The sequence below is a fragment of the Neolamprologus multifasciatus genome, chromosome 5 (assembly GCF_963576455.1).
Source record: "Neolamprologus multifasciatus chromosome 5, fNeoMul1.2, whole genome shotgun sequence".
NCBI lineage: Eukaryota > Metazoa > Chordata > Actinopteri > Cichliformes > Cichlidae > Neolamprologus > Neolamprologus multifasciatus.
In genome coordinates, this window is record NC_140443.1 from 22,014,738 (window position 1) to 22,031,401 (window position 16,664).

The 16,664-nt window shown below is 41.9% G+C and overlaps 2 protein-coding genes across 2 annotated transcripts; one reads left to right on the plus strand and one right to left on the minus strand.

The window, feature by feature from the left end:
• Positions 1–48: 48 nt before the first annotated feature.
• On the minus strand, positions 49–7,224 carry LOC146518627 (uncharacterized). The gene is made up of 2 exons (XM_085159345.1): positions 6,829–7,224; positions 49–6,606 (listed from the first exon to the last, which is right to left on the minus strand). Exon 2 carries the CDS (start codon positions 5,950–5,952, stop codon positions 49–51), a length of 5,904 nt encoding a protein of 1,967 aa, XP_085015471.1. The 5' UTR covers positions 5,953–6,606; positions 6,829–7,224.
• Positions 7,225–11,515: 4,291 nt separating this feature from the next.
• On the plus strand, positions 11,516–16,657 carry LOC146518628 (uncharacterized). The gene is made up of 3 exons (XM_085159347.1): positions 11,516–11,675; positions 11,761–16,513; positions 16,563–16,657. Exons 2-3 carry the CDS (start codon positions 12,193–12,195, stop codon positions 16,655–16,657), a joined length of 4,416 nt encoding a protein of 1,471 aa, XP_085015473.1. The 5' UTR covers positions 11,516–11,675; positions 11,761–12,192.
• Positions 16,658–16,664: the final 7 nt, after the last annotated feature.

Sequence of the window (16,664 nt, forward strand, 5' to 3'; positions counted from 1 at the left end):
TGTTACATTGTTTATGTCAGTTCCTCTCAGATAATAACATAGTTGTTATTATTCTCTTTCAACAAGAACCACCAGTTTTTGAATAGGCCGCTCGATAATGGGGGGCTTGAAAGCACGGTCCTGTTTCTTGGTCTGACTTTGGACTCCTATTTGAACCTTGACCCGACGGACTAAACCATCATCGCCTTCGATAGTTTCAACGATACGCCCCAGTTGCCACTGACACCTTGGTAACATATCTTCCTTGATGATAACAATGTCATTCACTTTTAGATTACGGCGGGTTTTGTGCCACTTCTGTCTTGTGGAGACATTCATGAGGTATTCTCTTTTCCACCTACCCCAGAACTGCTCAGTTAAGTATTGTACTCTACGCCACCTCTTCGCTGCATACAAGTCTTCTCTCACAAATTTCCCAGGTGGTGGTAGAGCAACTTTGGACTTCATCAGTATAAGATGGTTCGGAGTAAGAGGTTCAGGTGCCTTTGGGTTGCAGATACTGCCCACAGTCAAGGGGCGGCTATTTACAATAGCCATGGCCTCATAAAACAAAGTTCTAAGAGAGGCATCGTCTAGTCTTCCTGCACACTGAGCGGTAGTGGCATTTAGCACATTACGAATGGTCCTAATTTGGCGTTCCCAGATGCCACCAGCATGACTTGCAGAAGGAGCATTGAAAACAAACTCACACTGTTTGTCTGCCAGGAAAGCCTCCAGTGCCTGTATGTCACATTGTTTGTGAGTCTCTCTGAACTCATTTCTGGCTCCTACAAAGTTTGTGCCTTGGTCACAGCGGAGTTGGCAAACAGCTCCTCTGAGGCTGATGAAGCATCTAAGGGCATTGATGAATGCATCTGTTGATAGGTCTTCCAGCATCTCGATATGGACAGCACGTGAAGACAGGCATGTAAAGATAAGCCCATACCTTTTGTACTCCTTACGGCCCCGCTTGGTGGAAAATGGACCAAAACAATCCATACCAGAGTACGAGAAAGGAGCAGAGGCTTCAGTCCTTTCTTTCGGGAGCTCTGCCATGCGTTGCTCCTCGGTGGGGCGCCGAAGTTTTCGACATTGCACACATTTATGTATTAACTTGGCAACTGCTTTGCTTCCCCCAAGCACCCAAAACCCATTTGCTCTGAGTTCTGCTAGGGTTTGACTGCGACCCTGATGACAGATGGTGGCATGGTAATGAGACAGTATTAGTCTTGTAATGTGACTTTCCTTTGGAAGGATAACCGGGTGTTTTAGTTCTCGACTGAGCGTTGCCTTTGTCAGTCTTCCACCAACATGAAGTAGTCCTTCATCTAAGATGGGATCAAGACAGCTTAGGGGGCTAGAGCATGGAAGAGAGTTGCCCTTCTGAAGTGTCTTTATGTCTTGCAAAAAGGCCTGTCGCTGAACCAGACCGATTACTAGCTCACAAGCTTTTCTCCTTTCCTCTACCGTCACAATGCTGCTGACACGATCTGCCTTCATGCCTAGTCTCTGAATTCTTGCAACTACTCTAATGAGCGTTGTCCAGCTGGAAAAGCGGCTTAGACGGTTCAGAATGTCATTTTGCTCATTGGCATGGGTGGCAAAGGTTTTCACCGATTTAACTTCAGGGTCACAGACTAGCAAATCTGGTGAAAAATGTAGTGTTGGGTGTATCTCAGGTTTCCATAGAAATTTAGGACCCGATAACCAGTTCGTTGACAGAATGTCCCCTGCACATAGACCTCTCGAAGCGTGGTCAGCTGGGTTTTCTGCCGTATCCACATAGTGCCACTGAGCAGGGTCTGTGGTTTCTCGGATTAGCTGAACACGATTTGCGACAAACACATGGAATCGCCGTGCCTCATTGTTGATGTAGGCCAATACAACTTGGGAATCAGTCCAAAAGAATTCCTCGTCAATCTGCATGCTGAGCTCTGTTTTTAACATGACGCTTAGCCTTGCGGAGATTACTGCAGCCGAAAGCTCCAGCCTTGGGATGCTCATGAGCTTTGTTGGTGCAACTCTTGCTTTGGCTAACACAAGGCTACAGTGTACTTCATCCTTTCCATTCTTGTATCTGAGGTAGGAACATGCACCATAACCTATGTTACTAGCATCTGAAAAGTGATGCAGTTCCACCCTCACTATGTTGCCAAAATCTGGAGGATGGTAGCATCTGGGTATCGCTATTTCCTTTAGCCTGTGTAGATCCCTTTTCCATTGCTCCCACCGTGCATGTAGGCTATCGGGAAGCTGATCATCCCAACCTATGCCCATGCGACACAGCTCCTGGAGAATACATTTACCACTCAGGATAAAGGGAGCTACAAGACCAAGAGGGTCGTAGAGGGAGGAAACTGCAGACAGGATACCACGACGAGTCGAGGGTTGATCCCTTTTGTCGATGTTGAAGCTGAAGGTGTCACTTTCTATTGACCACTGAATGCCAAGTACGTGACCCTCCGCTGTTGAATCCAGGCTAAGGTTGAGAGGTCCAGTGGTTACTGCCCTTTCTGAAGGCGCAACACCACATAGCGCCTCCACCTTGTTCGAATTAAATTTGTGTAAGTGTAAACCTCCAGTCTTACACAGCTGTTGTGCATTGATAATCAGGTCTGTAGCTTCTCTGACTGATGGGACGCTAGTTAGTCCATCATCAACGTAAAAGTTATTTTCAATGAAAGCAGCCGCCGAAGGATAATCCGCTTCGCATTGCTGTGCAAGATATTTAAGGCCGAAATTGGCACACCCTGGAGAGGAACCAGCACCGAAAAGGTGCACCGCCATTCTATACTCTTGGGGTTCTGTTTCCAGCTGACCGCCCTTCCACCATAGGAACCTCAGGTAGTTCCGCATGTTGGGTGGGACATAGAACTGATGGAACATTTTTTCAATGTCGCAGGTGATGGCTACTGCTTCCCTCCTAAAGCGGCAGAGAACTCCTACTAGAGAGTTTATCAGATCAGGGCCAGTCAATAAGGTGTCATTCAGAGAGATGCCCAGAAACTTGGCTGAACAGTCGAAGACCACCCTAAGTTTATCTGGTTTCCTAGGATGGTACACCCCATGATGTGGGATGTACCAAATTGTCTCTCCCGCCTGTGCCGGGGGGGCTGGTTCTGCAACACCTTTGCTGATGGTTTCCTCCATGAATGCTGTGTAATGGTCATGGTACTGCCTGTTGGACCTTAACTTCCTCTTGAGGTGTTGCAAACGAGCTTCAGCCAGTCGCTTGTTGTTTGGCAGCATGGGTGGAGAGCTGCCCTTGAAAGGAAGTGGCATCTCATAGTGTCCATCCTTCCTTTTTGTGATCGTGCTGCCGAGGAGTTTTACAAAATGAACATCATCTTGAGAAACATATTTATCTTGATAGTTTCTTTCACTGAAATCCATTTCTAGGACCTTTAACACATCATTGACCGGAGGCAATGGCATTTCCTTTACTGCCACTCTGTGCGCAAAGCTCTGATGTTCCTTTCTATCAAGATATGGATTTGCTGATCCTATGATGCTCCAGCCAAGCACGGTTCTTTGAGCAAATGGATGGTTTTCTGACCCTACAATGACTTCTAGAGGGGCCAGTGCTGATGGGCAATCATAGCCAATCAGCAATCCCACTTCACAGTCTTGAAGTGGCTGCAGCTTGTTTGCCAATTGCCTCAGATGTGGCCACTGAAGTGCGGTGTCCTTTGTAGGAATGTGAGACTTATCGACTGGGATGAAATCCCTTGTGTATGCCTGGCGTAGCTGAACATGCGACTCACTCTGGAGCCCACGAACTTGCAATCCACAAGCCACTTTACTAGCTATGACTGTGTCTACTGCTGTCATTGTACTGAGCTTTAATTGCACAGGCTGAGTCTTCACATCTAGTGCAGAAACCAGATCTCCCAAGATGAAAGTTGAATCGCTCTGTGTGTCGAGCAGAGCATATGTGAGAATCTCACTGTGGGGGTCTTCTGCCAATGACACAAAAACTGGAACAATGCTAGACGTAGCTGAGGAGTATCTTGTCAATGTGTGTGACATGACATTGCGGACTTCCTTTGTCTCATTTCCTGCAGATGGTGAGTCACTGTTTAACATTTCACTGGCTCCCTCAATTCTCTCTATGTGCAAGCAAGTTGGATGATTTCGACCACATTTAGTGCATGTGTGCCTTCTTTTGCATTCTTTACTAGTGTGACCCTTTCTTAAACAGCCGAAGCAAAGACGGTTTTCACGAATGAAAGCTCTCTTTTCATCAGGAAGCCTTGTGGCAAAGGTTGGGCACTTTGCGACACCGTGTGTTTCATCGTTGCAGACGAAGCATGGTGGTCTTGGCTTTGAAATTAAGGTCCCTGGTTTACCTGCAGAGTGCTTAGCTTGAGCATTGGTGCTGAGTGCCTTGGTTCTCTTAGGAAGCCTTTCGTCTGTTACTTTAGTGGTTAATAAGAAGGGAGAAGCAATGGGGTTGCAGGCTATTCTAGCTTCCCTTTGTAGAAATCTGGTGAAATGAGCAAATGGTGGATACTCTTGACATCTGTCTAGTTCATCCACAACAACGCGACCCCATCTGCGTACCAGCCATTCGGGCAGTTTTTTGAGAAGTTTATGATTTTCTTCGCAATCATTTAGAATTGCCAGCCCTTTAACATGAGGGATGGCCTCGGTGCAACTTTGAAGGAAATCTGAAAACTCTCTGAGGGCTACTGGGTCATTGGGAGCTATTTTTGGCCATTTCATCAGTTTATCCCTGAAAGCCTTTTGGACGACAAATGAACTTCCATACCTCTCCTGAAGAATCTCCCAGGCACCCTGATATGCATCTTCTGAGTTACGATAGAAGAATCCTTCGACCGCTTTCCGTGCCTCACCTGCAAGATAACTTTTCAAGTACAACATTTTTTCACCTGCGGGGAGGGGTTTGTGGCCAATCAATGCCATGAAGGATATTTTCCAGTCTATAAACTTTAAAGGGTTACCAGTGAACACTGTGGGTTCAGGTGCAGGCAGACGGTTGGAGACAAACAAGCTTGCAAGCTCCTGTGTTAAGCTGACCTCCTGTTGCTTTTGCAAAATCTCAGGTGGTGCACACTGAGGTCGAAATGATTCAGCCTGTGGATTCAATGGATTCTGAGATTCAATGATTTGGCTATCAAGTTGTGATTTGTCATCTGGTTCATACTTAAGGCTTTCCAATCCGTCGTAGTTGTTGTAAGCTCTCACTCTGGCTGCTGCTACTTTTACCTCATTTTCTGCCTGTAGCTGTTGCAGTTTAGTTCTCTCTTCCTCTAGCTTTGCTGTCATTTCTGCAATCATTTGTGCTTCCTTGATTTTCCACTCATGCTCTAGGCTACTCAACTTGGCTTGCTGTTCATGTATTCGTTGCATTGCCTTCGCCTGTTCTAGTTTAGCTGCAAGGTCAGCTTCGGCATCCACACGTTTGCTAGAAGTCGTAGAGGTGGTTCTGGAGTATGAATCTGAGCCCTTTGAATGCTCTGAAATAACTGTTTCTGTTTCAGTTTTCCCAAAAACAGATCCATACTCCTCCTTACTTAATATCATCCTTACACGCTCCTTCTCGAGCCTGTCATTAAAAATCTTATCTATATCTTCTAGTCGTTTACTAATGAGATCACAAATTTCTGTTGTTAGGGCAACACATGCATCCATTTTCTTGACAACATCTGGAGTAGAAGTATGATTACGTCGGATAGGCTCATACAGTTCATGCACTAATGCTTCTTTAGCCTTAATGTCTGTTTGTGTTCTAACAAGGTCTTCGTTTGAGCAGAAACCTTTCAGCTTTGTTCTAACTCCTCTTGCTAACTCCTTCCAGGACTCATATGCCTTGCTAAATGACCTTTCATTTTTCTTGGCTTCCTGTTCATGCATCTCCTGCCCCTTTTCTGTTAGTCTTCGCTCTCTGGAGCTGGACCTGGCCTGTTGTGCCTCTGTAGATTTGTCTATTTCTTCAACAGGGGACAACATTATTATTAATTTTATTTTTGGCTTGTTGCACCTGCCCTTTTAAGTGTATATATCTGAACTTAAATGGGTTGAGTGGTGGTTTCAGACTTATTAACACTCAACTTAGATATTTACACCTTTAACCTCACAGACTGGCAACAAAACCCAAATAATTTAACACATAATAATACTGATGATGCCCTCAAATCAGACAATTTGCCACTTAAGTTTTTACAGAAGTACAACTGATAGCATAAAGCCCAGATTCAGTCTTAGACATTCTGATGCAAGAAATGTGGGATATTCAGCATCACAAGTTTACATGCTACTGTGTTAAATACAGAAGAGGTCTTTCTTTCTTGCATTACTTTAGACTGCCATGTTGAAGATCATTTGCTCACACAGCTTACAAGATGCAGATGTGCAGGACATTGTATTTATAATGTCCATATTTTGAGTCCTTTACTGATCCAGCAGTCTCTGGGTGATGCGATACACTCCTTTACTCACAGTTCGACGAAAGAATAAGACGAGTGTAGATGGCTGCAAGGCAGCGATGAGTTTTCACTGTAGCAGCCCTTGGCATCAAGAACGACAGAAGAGTCTCTAACGGGTGCAGCCATTTATTTCCTCACCACATACGGCTCATTCTCTGGACATTGAGCACCGTGAAAACTATAAAATAAGAAAAAATTGATAACCGTACAGTCCTTTTGAACTGTAACAATGAGTAATAACAACAATGAGCTTAAGTCAATTCAGGTAAGTTCAAACAAGTAATTATGAGATATACAGTCACAGATTAAATAAAACAAAAGGGGTTACTTCAAACAGCATCAAGGGGTTATACAGTTCAGTTACATAAAATATAGCAACAGATCACCTCTCATCACATACCTCAGTCCGCTTGCCAAGGGTGCAAACTCCGGTAAACACTTAAACACTTTGGCCCGTTTCTCATGGGGTGCTGCTAGCTTGCATGACACACGTCTAGCTAAAAAATAGCACATAAGTAAGTAACGTAAGTAAAGAATAAAAGGTTTTCAGATAGCTCACAATACAAACGCAGCAACATACCTTACATTAGAAACACACTTATCATACTTATCAAAGTATTATCGTAACTTACATGGACTTTGTACAATTTATTCCTGCCGCGATAGACCGCTCCATACATGTTACGGGGCATGCCTCTGAGCACATCTGTCCTTAGTGCGACTGCGCATATAGTTCCGACAACCCCCGCAAGGATGACTTATGGTACAGATCAGCGGTTCATTACAGAAGTGAAGCCCAATAATCATGATTTCACAGTCACAAATGAACAAAAGATTTTGTCCTTCATTTCTGTCAAACAAAGCTGTATGAAACGTTGCCTAGCAACCGGGTTGCCTAGCAACCGCCTAGCAACCGGGTTGCCTAGCAACCGCCTAGCAACCGGGTTGCCTAGCAACCGCCTAGCAACCGGGTTGCCTAGCAACCGCCTAGCAACCGGGTTGCCTAGCAACCGCCTAGCAACCGGGTTGCCTAGCAACCGCCTAGCAACCGGGTTGCCTAGCAACCGCCTAGCAACCGGGTTGCCTAGCAACCGCCTAGCAACCGGGTTGCCTAGCAACCGGGTTGCCTAGCAATCGGGTTGCCTAGCAACGGAGGCTAGACGTCCCATTTCACAAGCCTCTCACTTCCGGCCTTAGTGGTCTTTGAGTACGCGGCACTTGTGGACCGTTAAGGCTGCGTACTTTAAGGCTGCAGACCCTGAATTGGGATACAGCCAACATGTCTTGAAGTTCTCCAGAAGCCTGATAATGAACTAATCATTTGTTTCAGGTGTGTTGACCCAGGGTGATATTTAAAACTTGCAGGACACCGGCCCTCAAGGTCTGGAGTTTGACACTCCTGCTCTAGGGTATACTCCTCTCTGTGGTTTAGATATTATTTTATTACTATTATTTGTTGTTTAAGGCTGTAGAGATTGGATTTTACTGTTCCCTAATTGTTGTTGTTTTTTTTGTTTGTTTTTTCGTTTTGTTTTTTTTCCACCAGGGGGAATCTTGTCTTCACATACTTTTAAGTGAGTTTCAAGGGGTTCTGCCTAATTATTACTCTTTTCTAGTTAACATTTAGAGCTGGAAATGTTAGATGCAAAAAAAAATAAAAAAACCAAAAAAACAAAAAGGAGATTTTAATGACTGCAAACAGCATCAAAATTAAAACAGGGAGATGAAGATACAGCCACAAAGTGACACAAGCTAAAGGGGGAAAAAAAGCAGAACAAACAACCATCTGAAAATGACACGTTGAAGGCTGCAATAACGCCACTACAAGATGGTCTACTGGATTAAATGGTTCATAGTTTTAAATAAAAGAAGGAAGACTGAATGATCTGGTCAAAGCATGGTTGAGACGTACAAACAAGCAAGATGTGCAAAAGACATAACAAGGACATCTGCTGGACAAGTGGGACTAATGCAAGATTAAAAAGAAATTCAGCTGTGACTGATGTCTTAATACTGATTATCTTCTGTATGGACGACCATGTCCATTATTGTAAAACACAATAAATTAGAGAGATTAGAAGGCTGAATAATCCTTTAATGTTTGGTTAGATTCTGTATATGCTGCACAAATTATGTCTCTAAAAACAGGATAACATGTGTTGGACTTTTGGGACTCTGTTAGAGAGTCTTCCCTCACACACACATAAACACAGAGATAATTCAGACAAGAGTACTGTTAACCTTACAGTTATTATAGATGAAGCTCTGGACAAATATTAAAATCAAAGAAATCATCAGAAGCTGCAATGATTGTAAATGCAATGGTAAAAGTTAATAACTAGCAAGAAATCAACAATCACAATCATTTATTTTTTTGTTACAGAATCCGACTTTTAATGCTTCAAATTATGAACTCCAGTCAGTGCTATATGTCTAGAAATAAAGATTTTTAATGTATTGTAATGTAATGTATTGTACAGTCCAAGTACATATACTGAGTAAGTGACCTGGAAACCTGGAAGGTGACTCTAACGCTTGATAGGAGGAGCAACATGTGAAACGACAGCCCCTAAATGTTTGCTTACAATGTCTTCTTGAAATATACTTGTGTAATTGTGTCTTAAATTATCTGTGTCTTTAAAACAGATAAACCTATGCTTTTATATTAACATTTTTTTAGACGACTAAAAAGGAACAATAACTAAAAGGTGTTTCTCGTAGTCCTGTCAGTCTATAGTCTGTGATAAATGTCTTATAAAAATAATTTATGTGCCACAGCTGTGACTGTCAAAAATTATCTTAAATAAATACAATGAACTTTGCAAATTCTTCTTTAAGCTGACTGTCCACAGATACGCTATCAAACCTGAGATCAATATGCCAGATCTGCAAGTTTTTTTAAGTGAAGTGAAAAAGTGGGTAACTGAGGAAACTCACAGTTTTGCAAAACACCCCAAAAACATGTTTTCAAGAAAATTATAAAAGGAAACTTGAGTCTATTTAAACCTGTTTAGAGCACATGATTTACTTTATTTTTTACAAACATATAAACTTCATAGAAAAAGTAAGGTAACTTATATTTGAGCAATCATTTCTTTGCTGTCACACGCCTCTCCCCTACTCTGGCTCTAGCCCCTTGCTGCCAGTGCGAAGGTAGCTTAGACGCAGCGGAGCGGAGGTGTAAGTGCCTGGCTTAAAACAGGACATGTTAACTGCATTTAACCTTCAGTTGCTCTTTATATATTTAGGTAGGAGTCAGACCATGTTTCCTTTTAGCTGAGAAACATTACACCCAGGTAACCTGCAGTGTTGAAAACGTGTTTTCCGACGATGTTTGCTACCCTACAATCCGTCCTGCTCTGTAGTAAAATCAGCAACATTTGACCGTCCTGTTGCTCCCATTGAAATTTATGCAGCCTATTTAAAATCTAAAACTTAAAATTGTCCGTAGCCTACTGTTGTTGCCACTGTCCTGTTTGAAATGGAATGAGAGAAGTTGGTTATTTTGTCATATGTGCATGTGCCGATATTAAACCCAGGAACAACATTCAGGTAAAAGTGTAAGAACAAATGATCCGTCAATAAAGGATAATGTTGGATCAGTGTTTATATCTTTTATTAGATGTTCATGTGGTTTGGTTATTTGCCTTTTGGTTGAAAGTAAACTGTAAGAGGACTTTTTTTTATTAGTGATCTTAATAATATATTTTTTTCATATTAATGTAATTTTTTCATCTAATTGAATACAATCTATTTGTGTATGATTGTCAGTCCAAAGAGGGAGAGAGGAGGAAAGAGGGGAACGTGAGGAGAAAGTACAAGGTCAGGAAGAACCAGGTAAGAAAACAGACAGGGAATAGTGACAGGCACAACAGAAACTGTTAAAATGCTTGAGATAGTTCACCAAAACTGATTTGCCAACCTCAAGGTGAGGCAACATAGGTTAAAATAAAAGAAAAAAATCTGCAGAGCCATAGTAGTATCTGCAGTAAAGATCTTTTCATACATTGTGTACATTGTACCATAGTGTCACAATACGGCTGTGTGCAGGCAAGAGTAGGACCCAAACGCAAACTCGCAGAGACAAAAAGTAAACTCAGCTTTATTGCTGGCGTGGAGTGGGACACGAAAAACAATACAAAACTAAACCAGGAAAACTAAAGCACAAGGCGCCAGAGGGAAAAATCACACAGCTATGAGGGAGGACGCAACACTGACAAAGAGAAACATGGGGCTTAAATACACTGAGGGATAACGAGGGGGAATGAGCCACAGGAGGAGAGCACAGCTGGAAGTAATTAGGCAGGACGAGACAAGGGAAGCAAAACTAGAAACATTAACATACACTGTAAAACCTAATAAGTTCACAGAACTCAAAAATTGTTGTGTAACAGATTACACAACAATTTTTGAGTGATGTTTTTAAAAGTTTTAAGTTTAACTAAAATAAAAATTATATTTGCAGTTGCCTTAAATTACCTCAATGTTAACTCATAAATGTTGATATTCCTCAACTTATAATTAGGGAGTAATAAACTCAAAATGTTCAATATTATTCAACTTAATTAAGGTGTGAAATACACTCAAAATATTTTACATATTGCAAATCATACGATGTGGGAAATAAACTCAAACTTTTTTATATTTTCTAACTTATAATATGGGAAATAACACTTAAAATCTTCAATATTTTTAAAATACTGTGGGAAATACACTTACAAATAATTCTAAACTGTTTGCCCAGTAAATTATAATCAGCTAAAAGTGTTAGAAAACATGAAAGTAACAACACTAACAATTTAACAACTTTTTATTAAACACGATGTGCTTTTAAAAAGGCACAAACAACAGAGCTCACTCATAAAAAAGTGCTTCATAAATAAAACAAGAGAAAAAGACTTCAAGGGTCTCTGTAACAGTTGTTATGTTAGTATTTGACCACTAGGCGGAGCTCTTGTAATGATAATGTAATTAACGCATTTTATTTTGTATGTTTTATTTTTGTGTTGAGCATGTTAACATTTTCCTTTTTTGCCTACCGGATTGGTGTACAGTTAGTTTGATACATGGAAAATAACCGGTTAATTTGTAAGTATAAGGTAAGGGCAGAGGTCACTTCCTGTTTTGGGAAGTAAGGTCAGAAAAGCTGCTCATGGTGACGGTCTAGCCGTGTAAAGTCAAGCTAAGAAAGAAGAAATAAGTCCTAAGTTCCAATTACACCGGTTTGTCTACTTGCAGGCCAAAGTGGTATGTTTGTTTATATTTTGTGAATTTTATATTGTAATATGTTTAATGCTGGAATATAATTTTCTTGTACATTTGTATTCACCAGTTCTACGGTGTACCTGTGTACGTTAAAGAAGCACAGTAAACATCAGTAAAGAAGAACTCTCGTGTCTCTCGTGTATGTGTACAAGCCGGCATAGTAGAACACTACACTGCCCCGGAGAAGGCAACGAGATGGTTGGACCGAAGCTACTAGCAAGATAAGCTACTAGCAAGAGACGCTACTAGCAAGAGAAGCTACTAGCAAGAGAAGTATCACATGCTCCAGCAAATGCATTGAATAAGTAAAGAAGCAAGCTAACAAGTGAAAGATAATCAAGCAAGCACAAAAGTCCGTGTCTTGGAAGTAACAAAAGCACTTGTAAATTGCTATCAAGTCTCAGTTCCATTTGAAATTCAAAGTGACCTTTCATATTAAGGAGCAGCTAAAATCAAGATTTATCAAGTAAATGTCAAGTGAAAATACTATTAAGACAACATGGCAGATGAAAATGAAGATGCAATACAGCCCACTGAAGAAGAAAGTGCCGATGATAATTTTCAAAATGATGAAAGTAAAGAGCAGACAAATGGAGAAGAAACTCCACAGTCCTCAGTATTTACTGAAGGCACACAGTCAGAAAGCTTACGCAGAAGCCAGCGCACACGCACTCTCACTGAAAAGGGACAATCCTTACAAGAAGCCAAGTTAAATGACTTGACAAACAATTTTGAGCGAGTTTACAAGAAGTGGAAATACCACATAAACTTATTTAAAAGAATGGTGAAGAGTAAAGACATTGAGTTAATACCTGAAGCTGTAAGTGTTATAGACGCTAGTATGACTGACATCTGCAACATTCATGATGAGATCAGAAAAATACAAAGTCCTGATATTGAAATGCGCAGAAGATGTGATGTGTGCATGGCTATCAGTGAAACTGCCAGAGCAAAGGCTCGGTGCCTTTTAGAAGAAGATGGTGATCCAAATAGTATACCATGGCCTGATTCAGAGTCCGTGTATGACAGCAGTTCATCCAGCGCTTCTTCAAGGATCACATATAAGTCAAGGTCTATCTCTGGGATGTCAAAGCAATCATCTCTGGTCACACTACAACAAAGACAAGAAGCTGCAGCTGAAGTAGCAGCTACAGAAGAAGTCATTAAAATAATAAAAACACAGCATCAGTGTGAGGAAGAAATCAGAGAACTTGAAGTTGAGGATGCAAGGAAAAGAGCTCAATTTCTAACTGAGAGCACCTCAATAAAGACAAGGTTAGATGAAAAGAGAAAGGAAGTGGAACTTTTGAGAGAATTGCAAAAGCGTAATGCAGCACAAGCAAGACTGAAGGTGTATGCTGAAAGTGTGAACAGTGAGGATGAAGACAAATCTCCTGTTCATTCCCGAGTAAGACAAGATAGTTCCTTCCCGCAATCAAGCTTTCCAAATGTGAACTCAAAACCATTCATCCCCTCTCAAGTTAGAGCTCCGCAACAAACTGCACCTCTCCAAGCCTCTGTTCCAAAAACAGCAATTCGTAGTGCAAATGAAACGCCCTCCACTGACCTTGTAAGGATGCTCGCTGAAGCTATCACTGCAAACAGAATCCCAATCCCAGAGCCTCCAGTCTTCACAGGTGATCCGCTGCAATATAACGACTGGAAGTTGTCTTTTCAAACATTAGTTGACCGCAAGAATCTGCCAATACAAGAAAAGCTATTCTTCCTGAGAAAGTATGTTGGAGGTTCAGCGAAGAAGGCTATTGAAGGACATTTTCTGGTTGGAACAGACACCGCTTATCATGCTGCTTGGGAGATACTCAACGACAGGTTTGGAGATCCCTTTGTGATAGGCAAATCATATCGTGACAAGATTCAGTCATGGCCAAAAATTAACAATAAAGACACTAAAGATCTACGTGAGTTTGCAGATTTTCTAAGCAGTGTTGAGTCAGCCATACCTTATGTTCAAGGTTTACAAGTTTTGCATGACTGCGTGGAAAATCAGAGGATAGCTGCAAAGCTGCCTGATTGGCTAAGTGCACGATGGAACAGAACGGTGACAGAGTTTCAAGATGAACACAGAATGTTCCCAGATTTTAGTCATTTTGTCAAATTCCTGAATAAAGAAGCAAGAATTGCATGTAATCCTATCACTTCTCTGCCTGCAATAAAGCCAACTGAACAAGACAAGCATGCATTCAAAGACAAGCCCAAAAGAAACTACATGCTGAATGCTAAGTCACTTAGTACAAGCTCTAGTGAAAGGACAAATGTCACATGTCTCTTTTGTAAGAAACCTGGTCACACGCTTCAGAAATGTTGCAAGATAATGGACAAGTCAGTTGAAGAGAGAGTAAAGTTTGTGCAATCTGAAAAACTGTGCTTTGGTTGCCTCAAGACTGGTCATAACTCTAAGAACTGTACTTACAGAAGTGTGTGTGACAAATGCCAAAAGCCTCACCCAACTTGTCTACATCAAGACAGAGAGAAAAGAGACAAGGAACAAAGAAAGAATAGCCAACAACAATCAAAGACTAACCAGGAAACAGAGGTTTCTGAAGTACAAGAGCAAGTATCTAACCAAGTTACATCCAACAGAGTTGTGCGACAAAAGTCAAAAGGTTGTACTTCCTCAGTTATCCCAGTTTATGTATCAACTGTGGATGAACCAGAGAATGAAAGGTTAGTGTATGCTTTGCTCGATACTCAAAGTGACACCACTTTCATCTTGAAAGACACAGCTCAGTCACTCAACGCCATGTTAGAGCCAGTTGAACTCAAGATTTCCACTATAACGTCCAAAACAAAAGTTGTTTCAAGCAGCAAGTTAAAGCACTTACAAGTAAGAGGCATTTACTCTGAAACGAGAATCAAACTACCAACAAGCTATACCAGAGACTACATTCCTGCTAACAGATCACATATTCCCACAAACAAAACAGCAGAGAACTGGTCACATTTGAAACATTTATCAAAGGAGATGGCTCCCAAGCTTGACTGTGAAGTTGGACTACTGATCGGATATAACTGTCCTCAAGCATTGCTCCCTCTAGCAGTGGTCAGTGGTGATCGAGACCAGCCATTTGCACAGAAATCTCTGCTTGGCTGGAGCATCATTGGCTACAGTGACTCTGAAGGTGATTATGAAGATGAAATAGGAGTAAGCCATCGTGTTATTGTTAGACAAGTCTTGCCAGCTGTAGAACCAGCTCACAAGCTCAAAACAGAAGTTCACTTTGTAAGCAGAAACAAAGTCAAAGAAATACTTACTCCAGCCGAGATACTTAATGTGCTAGAGATGGACTTTGTTGAAAAAAGTGTTGAAGAAGAGTCAATGTCACAAGAAGATCTATTGTTTCTAGCCAAAGTAAAAGAAGGTATAAGACAAAAGCAAGATGGGCACTTTGAAATGCCACTACCCTTCAGACAAGAAAGACCTGAGTTGCCAAACAACAAACTTTGTGCAGAACACAGACTGAAGTGTTTAGAAAGGCGTCTCAGAAAAGACGAGCGCTACTACAAGGACTACGTGACTTTCATGCAAGACATCATAAAGAGAGGGGACGCAGAGAAAGTGCCAGAGGCTGAGCTAAATAATCAACCAGCATGGTACATTCCTCACCATGGCGTCTACCATCCGCAGAAGCCAAATAAGATCCGCGTCGTCTTTGATTGCTCTGCAAGGTTCCAGAATACATCGCTCAACGAGCATCTCCTGTCAGGACCTGATCTCACAAATACTCTTGTTGGAGTTCTGTGTCGTTTCAGGAAGGGACATGTAGCTGTCATGTGTGACGTGGAGTGCATGTTTCACCAGTTTCATGTTGCCCCAAAAGATCAAGATTACCTCAGATTCCTATGGTGGGAGGATGGTAACATGGAAAGGTCCACATCAGTGTTTCGCATGAGAGTCCACTTGTTTGGTGCAGCATCTTCACCAGGATGTGCAAACTTTGGATTCAAGCATGTCGCTGCGCAAGGTGAAAATAAATTCAGTGAAGCCACGGTGAAGTTCATGCAACACAACTTCTACGTGGATGATGGTTTGGTGAGTGTGGATTCAGTGCAAGAAGCTATTCAACTTGTAAAGGAAGCTAGAGAACTGTGTGCCACGGGTAAGCTGCACCTGCACAAGTTCATTAGCAACAGCAAGGAAGTGATTGCTGCTATCCCAAAGGAAGAATGTGTAGCAGGAGCAACTGATCTGGATCTGGCACTAGGAGAGCCAAAGATCGAAAGAGCCCTAGGGGTCCAATGGTGTGTAAGCTCAGACACCTTTCAATTCAGAGTGATTGTAAAGAAAAACCCCTTCACTAGAAGAGGAGTGCTCTCGACAGTGGCCTCAATATTCGACCCACTTGGATTTGTCGCTCCGTTCATTTTAGTTGGTAAGAAACTCCTCCAAAGAATGTGTCAGGAAAAGCTGGACTGGGACGAGCCGCTTCCAGAAGATCTCAAGCCTCAATGGGAAGCTTGGCTCAGAGACCTCCAGAACCTGTCCTCCATAAAGATTTCACGTTGTTATGTCCCATCAACATCTGACCAAGTGAAGCAGTATGAGTTACACAGCTTTTCTGATGCCAGTGTAACCGGTTATGGTGTGTGCTCATACTTGAGAACAGTGACCAAGTTTGGAGAAGTACAGTGCACTCTTGTGATGGGTAAAGCAAGAGTCGCTCCTACTAAAGTGACAACCATCCCAAGATTGGAGCTTTCTGCGGCTGTAGTAGCTACGAGAGCAGCTGACTTTCTAAAGAAAGAATTGGAGATCCAAAATATTCAGGAGTACTACTGGACTGATTCCAAAGTTGTCCTTGGTTATATTAACAACGACGCAAGGCGCTTTCATGTATTCGTTGCTAACAGAATACAGAGAATTAGATCAAGTACAGAACCAAGTCAATGGCGATATGTTGCCTCTGAACAAAATCCTGCAGATCACGCGTCACGTGGAGTCATGACAAAAGA